General features: G+C 43.9%; 2 protein-coding genes across 7 annotated transcripts; one reads left to right on the forward strand and one right to left on the reverse strand.

The window, feature by feature from the left end:
- Window positions 1-971: 971 nt before the first annotated feature.
- cep72 (centrosomal protein 72) lies at window positions 972-7,958 on the reverse strand. Of its 5 annotated transcripts, XM_062466803.1 has the most exons (15): window positions 7,833-7,958; window positions 5,060-5,195; window positions 4,587-4,714; window positions 4,315-4,507; window positions 4,095-4,218; window positions 3,742-3,920; window positions 3,600-3,643; window positions 3,453-3,495; window positions 2,989-3,195; window positions 2,613-2,794; window positions 2,342-2,435; window positions 2,027-2,205; window positions 1,821-1,947; window positions 1,570-1,681; window positions 972-1,389 (listed from the first exon to the last, which is right to left on the reverse strand). In XM_062466803.1, the coding sequence occupies exons 2-15, from the start codon at window positions 5,133-5,135 to the stop codon at window positions 1,326-1,328; spliced, it is 1,752 nt and encodes a 583-aa protein (XP_062322787.1). In that variant the 5' UTR covers window positions 5,136-5,195; window positions 7,833-7,958; the 3' UTR covers window positions 972-1,325. The 5 variants fall into 5 exon arrangements, with proteins under 5 accessions (XP_062322787.1, XP_062322788.1, XP_062322786.1 ...); XM_062466804.1 differs by lacking the exon at window positions 7,833-7,958 and having other exon boundaries at window positions 2,989-3,192; window positions 5,060-5,557; XM_062466802.1 differs by lacking the exon at window positions 7,833-7,958 and having other exon boundaries at window positions 5,060-5,557.
- On the forward strand, window positions 5,185-7,783 carry LOC134024241 (uncharacterized). Of its 2 annotated transcripts, XR_009930864.1 has the most exons (3): window positions 5,185-5,257; window positions 5,449-5,551; window positions 5,727-7,783. XR_009930864.1 is itself a non-coding variant. In XM_062466808.1 (2 exons), the coding sequence occupies exons 1-2, from the start codon at window positions 5,462-5,464 to the stop codon at window positions 6,252-6,254; spliced, it is 618 nt and encodes a 205-aa protein (XP_062322792.1). In that variant the 5' UTR covers window positions 5,267-5,461; the 3' UTR covers window positions 6,255-7,782. The 2 variants fall into 2 exon arrangements, 1 of the variants encoding a protein (XP_062322792.1); XM_062466808.1 differs by lacking the exon at window positions 5,185-5,257 and having other exon boundaries at window positions 5,267-5,551; window positions 5,727-7,782.
- Window positions 7,959-8,392: the final 434 nt, after the last annotated feature.

Here is an 8,392-nt window from a genome sequence, read left to right on the forward strand (position 1 = left end):
AATTGTCGGGTAACTTTTAGTCGTAAGCACAAAACTGTCTCTTGCACTAACTTATACACGCACGGAAATTTGCTACACAAAAAATATTTCTACGGATATAATGTATGAAGAAAAGGGAAGCGCTAAAGAATACTTTTGTAAGACGTCTATTTTTCAAACATAGTGACATACTGTTCCTCTCATACATCACACTACCTGTAGCCTCAGCTGATGGAGACTCAACCCAACCAGCAGCATTGGTGTACTAGTCGCTTTAGCACCCTTCAATGGATTGTCTTGTGTAATTTAAGGCCAAATACTGTGCACCTTTTGTGTGGAGGAACAAAACTGTCTTATTTTTCAAAATAACTTTTTAATGTACTGTTGTGCCCTGGTGCATGCATTGTGTTTCTGTTGCTGTTCTTTAGATCTTGCGTGTTCCTGATTTATAGCATTATTGAAAATAAACTCCAATCCTGCCAAACAGTCTCCAAGTTTCCAATATTATAACACTTTTGAGGGAATCAAATCCATGTGAATGCATGTAATTTCTTACTGTATTCATTTATTACTCATTTTAACAAAACAATTAATTTGTTTTAATAACTTTATGTACAGTGCTATTTCCTAAATGCAAAAATCCTTGAAGCTGTGTGACTCCATTCGGTTTAGCTTAAGTGAAATTGTGTGTGAGCACAGACATGTCTATGTGTGCACACATCTCTTGACCCTGAGGCAGACATACATCCAATAAGGGCAGAGTGCAGCTGGAACGTAGACGCATACATTCCAGAACAGCCTATGGGAGTGAAGTTGACCTCAAAACAAGTGTACCAAGCCACGAGGAAAAAATGCAGTCTCAACACACTCCCCTCTCCTTGTACTCATTAACATCGACTTATCCAAATATCCTCTCCACACCGCCATTGCACAGCACTCCCAAAACAAACCACTCCCGACCCTCCTCTTTAAACAAAAACAACACTTCAACGTGAGGCAAAAGCAGCTTTAATGCAATAAATACTTAATTCATCAACATGCTTACAACTCAATAAATAGGAAGCAGGAAACCTGGAGTGCAGTCACTTTTCAAAATACAATCTAATGTGCTGACATGATACAGTAGCCATTGTCCAGCTCACATGTCATTTGAAAGGGGAACACGGCTGTTTCAAATCACCAGGTCACCTTTCTGACACCACACCAACTTCCTCCTAATGACAGCACGCCATTGCTGGCAGCAGTATAGAAGCCTAATCTGCTGTAGGTAGATGCTGGTCTGCTGTTGGTGGTGCTGGTCCTGCTGTAGGTAGCTGCTGCTGGTCTGCTGTTAGTGGTGCTGGTCCTCAGGGACGCCTGCCCGGGGACTCCAGCTCACCCAGCAGACGCTCATTAGTAGCTACTAGCGACCTGGAGTACACACACACACAGCACTTAAGTCCCATGCACAAGCAACTCTCATCATCACCCACTAGCTGTTATTCCAGAGCAAATTGTTTATTGACTGAATCTGCAGGACTGACCAAAACATATTAGCCAGTTGAGCGACCGAGATGTGGGTTTCTGACTTTATGTGACTAATTGCTGTACCTGTGGCTCTCCTGCAGCATGCCCGCCAACTCCCTGACCTTCTCCCCATCCTCAACCTTCTCCCTCAGCACCGCCACCTCCCTCTTCAGTTCCTCCACCTCCGCCAGCTTCTCTAAGAGAAAAACGAGAGAACCACATACTCACAACCTCAATCATTTAACACAATGAAAACATAGTCGTTTAATGTATTAATGTAAATATCAATGGTTTGTGCTAGTGGTTTTGTGTCTCATGTGTAGATCCTTACTCACCCTTTAAGTCTGTGTTGCGGGAGCTCTTCATCATCGAGTTCAGATACTGCTGCTCTAACTTGATCAGCTGCTTCTGCAAGGACACATTCTCCTCCAGGACCAACTTCAGGTGCTCATTTAGGTTGTCCTGAAATCAAGAGAAAGCAATGAGAAATGTTCTCTGGTCAGTTATAACTCCTGTAGTCTTATATTTCATTTCCACCCACGGTGTTGCCCTGGGCCTCCTCATGCTGAGTGGTGAGACGTTGAATCTCTGCTCTGTGATCCTGGTCTCGACTTTCTGCATTCTGCTTCAGCTCCTCAACCTCCTCCTTCAAGGTCCTGACTTCAACCTCCCGACTGGAGACGTCCTGCTCCATCATAGAGAGGATGTGAACTGCCTGAGCTGGATGAACACAACATCACACTTTTGTCACTGAACAGTAAGGCAATATGACACAATATGGACCTTCTGAACACCAACTGCTCAGGAAAAGACAAAAAATGAATTTAAAAATATGCTGTGCGTGGTTCACACTTACAGAGGAAGTTGTTGTCCTGGTGAAGTGATTTCTGTCCTGTCCAGTGCTTGTCCACCAGACCAAGGAGCATCTCCAAGGGTTTTCTGTAGCTCCCCTGTCATACAGATACAGTACTTCCATGACACAACACAGTGAATGACGGAAGATGAATTGTCAACCATGTGACAATAAAAATACAGGATTCCATCGTATACACAGGATGTGAGAGATGGGATGAATAAATGGCAGGGTAAGGTAAGCAGATATGATGTCTCTAAAGGGCGACCCTCACCCTCTGCTGTTGAGCATGTTGTTCTGGTTGAGTGGTGCCCCCTGCTGTTTCCTGCAGGCTGTGGTAGGAGAGCCTGGGAGGGTGCAGGATGGGGTTGGAGGAATCAGAGGGTTTCACACCAGGACTTATGGGACTGGGAGGACGGATCTTCATCAGGGAAGAGGCAGGCTTGTCTCCGTGATCTTTTAAATATATATCATTACAAATATACATTGTGTATGCATTTACGCTACTTCATATGAACTAACATAAACTTGAGTCATAGATAGAGTCTGAAATCCAGCTTTGTTCCAATTAACTCTCTGCAGCAGCTTGAGCAGTCTCAGCTCCAAAAATGTGTGGAAATAATAAAGTGTACTCTTTATCTTAGCCTCACCAGGATGAGGGGTGAAGTAGCCTTTGGCAGGGACTCTCATTTGTTTGGGGGGTTTCAGGTGCTTCTCCCTTCGAGAGCCAGGTCTGTGCTTCTCGACATGAGGGTCGAAGGTCACTCTAGGTCCCTTAGTCACTTTCAACGAGGAAAAACTTTTTCCATTAGATGTGCCTTTCATTCGTGGATCTTTAGATTGAATATGTCGAGCTGCTGGACAATTAAAGAGAATAACATCACCCACAACAGGAGCATATACAATTTTGGCTAGCCTACTGTAAGTAAGGCATCCAATTTGTCAATTATTATAAGAGACGATTATATTTTGAAATGCGGATTGTGTGACACAAGTTTATGTGCCTGGACAAATGTCTTCCTCTGGTGGACAGTTCCTGCAATGTCAGCAAACATCGATGAAGCAATTTATGCAGAGCAGACTAGCAGGATTGTGCTAAAGCATGCACACTCACAATCTTTGGTTAGGGAAGACCTGAGGATGGATTTGGCTGCTTCCTAAATAAAATCAAAATTAGAATCACTCACATTATGATGATGTATTTCCATACATGATGATCTAATCCTTTGTCTGAGTTATGTTTAAAATAGAAGAGCATCACCTGACTTTGAGATGATGCACTCTCCAAATTCTCCAAATCTCCTTCTACATTATGTATAAGATAAAACTTTAATATAACTGCTATTTGAAATGATTCAATAAAGCAAAAACACAGTATGGCAATCCAATGCAAGTGAATCCACCTTGCAGGTGATAAAGCTGGGACTCCAGCTCCTTCTGAAACGATCCAGAGAATGGCTGAGGTTCACTCTGGCTCCAGTTGCTCCTGGCAACAAGGTTCAGTACAACATCATCCTTGTCATCCAAGAAAGAAAAATTCTTGGTCATCCGATTCACTGAGGCCAGCCTCAGCTCACTGCTCCTGCGAGACACAACAGTGCATAAGACAAAACAGCCAGAAGATCTAGTGGAATGTGGAAGTAGAATTTGGGTTATACTATATATTTATCAACCAAGTTAGATTTTCTTTTCCATAAGCACATCTATAAATCCCCCTTGTTTATCATTAGCCTGTCACATCAGTTCACAATTATACCTCTGGTTACTGAGCTCTGTTACGTCAGTCAGCGAGGGTTTTGTCTGCAGAGGTACATCACCAGATTCAGCAGAGAAATGCATGATGGCGAGTTTTCTGTCACTGTCCCGGACTGGACAGTCATCTGGAACAAATGAGAGAGAGAGATAATGGATTCAACATTTTGGGTTGACGACAAATACAAAGATGTAAGACCACAACATGTGATGGTAGCTCCTACCGAGCTTGCGCAGGTTGGACAGTGCATGGATCAAGTACAGACGGTAGTGTGGATCTCTCTTGGTCAGAGGGTTGAGTCTCAAGTCCAAGTCTTTCAAAGTTGTCAGCTTGCAAAGAACTCTGACTTCCTCTATGGAAGGTATACGGTTGTAGTACAGGTTTAGTCTCTCCAGCATCTTCAAGTGTTGAACGCCCTTAGAAGGAGAACAATACAGTCATTTATTGATTTTATTTATTCTACAAACATTTGGCCTGCCAGTGATATAGACCTACATCGACAGAGATGAGAGCGTTACAAGAGAGATCCAGGGTCTTCAAACGGACGAAGTTCTTCAGTGAGATTCCAAGATGTTTGATTTTCTCCTTGTATGTCCCTGGAAGACTCAGAGACCTGACATCCGCTATAAATAAAAAAGAAGCGAGGTACATCTAGCGAGTAAGTTGGCTGCACTAGTACCTATTCATGTCACACAAATACTATGTGGCTGACAGAAAGCAACGCTGATTAGCTTGATATGAGCGAGATGAGCACTTATATGCATGAGCGAGATAAGCACTAGGATAAGATAGCTGTACTGACTGTACTAAAGCAGTTAGATAGCTTAGCTACAATATTGGTATCTGAGCACTTGCATGAAATCACAGGTAATCTGGTATTCTGGCAAGCAGGCACTATAGTATAAACCCTGGTGGTTACCTTAGTCAGTATGCGTTGTACTAAAAGGGAGATATATTAAAAATATTACCAAGACATTGGTGTTCTAGATTTAGTTTCTCCCGTATCCATTGCTCTGTAATCGTTGTCAAGCACTCCGCCGCCATACTTTTCGAAGTTCCCTGGCAAAAGTAGGATCATGCGCAGTGGGCCATATCCTGGTTCTCCTTGCTCACGTCACGTGTCAAAACAAATGCATGCAGTAAAGTCAGCTACATTCTGTAGCTAGGTGAGATATGCTAACTTATATTTTTGAATACAGGTCATTCTATAGAGTCTAAATTAAATTCAGTAAACAATTACATCATCAGGGATTAACTGTTCGATTTATGTCCGCTAAACGTGGCGATCATAAAAGAAAAGAGTAATGAATGATAAATGGAATATAAACTTAGTTTAACTGTAAATTCTTCCTTACAGGTCATTCATTTCAATGGCAGCCTCTATAACAGAGGGGATACTAGCATGTTCCAATATCATTCAGTCGGTCTCAGCCCTGTACACTGCTCATCAACTCTTTAAGGTAGTTTACACTGTCTTAATTAACACTCGAAACACACACACACGAAATTGTAGCTCGACATTATTGATAATCTCGTGCCATTCCCAAACCTGTTAATGTGCACCTGACTGTTACACAGTAACACTCTTCTTTTACACCAACTTATCTACCCTCTCCTTTCCCCTCTCTTTTCCAGGACCACAGAGCTCCATCAGTAGGTCTGTTCCTGCTTGGCCTCTCTGCAGGCCTCTGTGCTATACCTCTCTCCAGCCCAGTACTCATCTGTCTTCAGACAGATCTGGAGTGGGCAGGAGAGGTCCTTGCCCCACCCCTGGTCTCCTTTGGCTTCCTGTGGCTCAGCCAAGACCATGCCACTGCCCATGTGCTCCTGATTGGCTCCGGGCTTCTCCCACTACTCTGTGATTGGCTTTCTCCGGATGGACTCATGGTGATGACCCGCTGCTTGGCCCTGTCTTCTCTGTCCTGTTCCCTGACAGTGTGTCTATTTGCTGGGAATGCAACAGGGGCCCTGGGGAGTGTGGCCCTCAGCCTGCCCTCACTCGTAGCCCCCAGGGTTGTGCTCCACTCCTTCACTCCACTCATCTCTCAAGGTGCCTCGGAGGGACTGCTTAAGTGGCTGTTGAAAGGCTCCATGGCTGTAGGGTGTATCGCTTCTAAATGGGCCCTTGGTGTGTATCTGGAGGACCTGAAGAACTGGGACTGATGTTACTCATTAACTAATGATATTCCTTGACTGAGCCAGCGTTACACTGACAGAATTGATCTGTTTGCAAATAGCTAGTAACTGCGTGGGAACTGAAATGAATGATCTATTTATGTATCTTCATTGAAAGATCTGTAACAATGTCCTAAGAATTCGTTCAGAGGGTCCCACCTGGTATACCATGTCACTTTGGGACTGGAGGTCACATGATTCATAGGGACATGGTGTCTTTGGCCCATCAAAGGCCTGTCTGAATCCAAGGTATTGTTCTGACAACAAAGCTGCTTATCACTGATGAAGCCTCACCACAGGCCTCCTTTTATGCATCCCTCCATGTAAGTCACAAGGCACTGGTATACATGTCTACGTGACACATTAGGTGATACAGTTTATGATCATGTAGGCACTGATTCTGGTTTCATTTTATATTTCAATCTTAACGATTATTGTTGGTGTATCACTCCAAATACTCTTTAGCGTTTCACACCACTTGGAAATCCACACCTGTCAGTATTTATTTGGACGGCTTACTTGGAGAATCCTTGCCTTACAGCAGAATATATAAAAGCATAATTGAAGTGCCTTGCAGATATTCGTTTACCTTTTTTTCCTCTAGGTGAGCTTGGCAACATTGTGCAACAATGTGCTCGCTCACATTTCAGTCTGTACTCGTGGGAAGCCTATTGTAACTCAGAGCACGTCTGCTGGCCAATAGCTTCAGTGTGTGAGGACATGCTCTGGGTTCCAAAGCACCACATTCTGTTCATTCTGCAGCCTCAGCAGTTACAACCTCACCTAACCAGATATGTCTGCCAGATATGCTTGGGATCCATTTGGGTACATGTGCATGCACTTTGCTTTTCATTTAAAGGATACTAACAAATTCAGGCAGACATATTTTGATCTGCTTAAAGGTTATTCAGGAATTAGTCTGTAGCTGCTTGATTGATACGTCTTCATTGCGTCACCTCATTCCGTCTGTTAGAACATGGCCAAGCATTGTAATGTGGATAGACGCTGAGTGGGCACTGCAGAACTGTTTGGAGTCCCTGGATTCCCTGGACTCTTGAGCAGAGCAGCACTGATCTCAGCACTTTGCAGGCCAGGACCCTAACCCAGATCCAGGACTATGTCCAGCTCACACCTACACATAACGTCATAACACTAAAAACACCAAACTAGACATTTTGACCTTTTTGACTATGCAAATAATCTATATTAAAATGAATACCCTACCACTTTGAGACTTCTCCTAAATAGTGCCCCACTGCATGTGTCTGGGATTAGCAGAAAGATGATCCTAACTCTAATCCTAGCGTTAGCCAACCCTTACTTCTTCGAAAAAATAAAAACCATGTGACTATAAGGTATGAGAAAATGCTAGTGCTCCATATTTTTTTTGCTGTTTCCAGTGTTAAGACAGGAAGAACTGTTCAAAATTGGCACCAAACATGTACACCAGTGATAAAAACTAAATGGTTTCCTGGGGTATTAGAGTGCCAGCGTCCTGTCTACCATGGAATTGTCTTTAATTCAATAAAACAATGAAATAAAAGAACAGTAAAGAACAGTACTCACTGGCCCTGAATCCCTTCCACATGAGTGGCAATTAGATACAGTCCCTGCCTTGCCTGGCTCCCTCTGCCCTGACTGGCTTCTGCAAGGTTGATGTCAGCATGAGCACCCAAACCCAATCAATCTCCCTCTTTCCCTCTCTCCCCCCATTCCCTTCTACCTCTCTTCCCCTCTCCCTCTTCTCTACTGCAGAGAACGACAGAGATCCACTGAGCATGCCTGCTGCAGTTGCAGCATATGGATAGAGTGGAGAGGGGGGAGTGTGAGAGAATGAGGGAGAGGAAGGGGAGGAGAAAGAGAGTCTGAGAGGGAGCTACACAGGAGCAGCACAGTGCTGGGATGCTGCAGCTGAGAGCGGAGGGGTAACGCGGGGGGGCTTCGTCATTGACAGCTTAGACAGATGCGGAATGACAGAGGAATCCAGGATGTAGGAATATGGGGGATGACATCACAGAAGAAATGGAGACACATGCAAGGTAAGGACGAGCAGAAAATAATGGCTTCATAACGTGATGCACTAGGTCAGTTGAAAGTAGACATGAATTGGAGGTTGACCTCAGCAA

The sequence above is a fragment of the Osmerus eperlanus genome, chromosome 7 (genome assembly GCF_963692335.1).
Source record: "Osmerus eperlanus chromosome 7, fOsmEpe2.1, whole genome shotgun sequence".
Classification (NCBI taxonomy): Eukaryota; Metazoa; Chordata; class Actinopteri; order Osmeriformes; family Osmeridae; genus Osmerus; species Osmerus eperlanus.

What these genes read in the sequence shown, in the direction of transcription:
- cep72 (XM_062466803.1), bottom strand. Translation starts at nt 5,135, where the DNA reads ATGGCGGCGGAGTGCTTGACAACGATTACAGAGCAATGGATACGGGAG. An exon ending in GTGCATCATCTCAAAGTCAG is followed by an intron (nt 3,496 to 3,599) that starts GTGATGCTCTTC and finishes GATTTTATTTAG; the next exon opens with GAAGCAGCCAAATCCATCCT. An exon ending in CCGCAACACAGACTTAAAGG is followed by an intron (nt 1,682 to 1,820) that starts GTGAGTAAGGAT and finishes TTTTTCTCTTAG; the next exon opens with AGAAGCTGGCGGAGGTGGAG.
- LOC134024241 (XM_062466808.1), top strand. Translation starts at nt 5,462, where the DNA reads ATGGCAGCCTCTATAACAGAGGGGATACTAGCATGTTCCAATATCATT. An exon ending in CTGCTCATCAACTCTTTAAG is followed by an intron (nt 5,552 to 5,726) that starts GTAGTTTACACT and finishes TCTCTTTTCCAG; the next exon opens with GACCACAGAGCTCCATCAGT.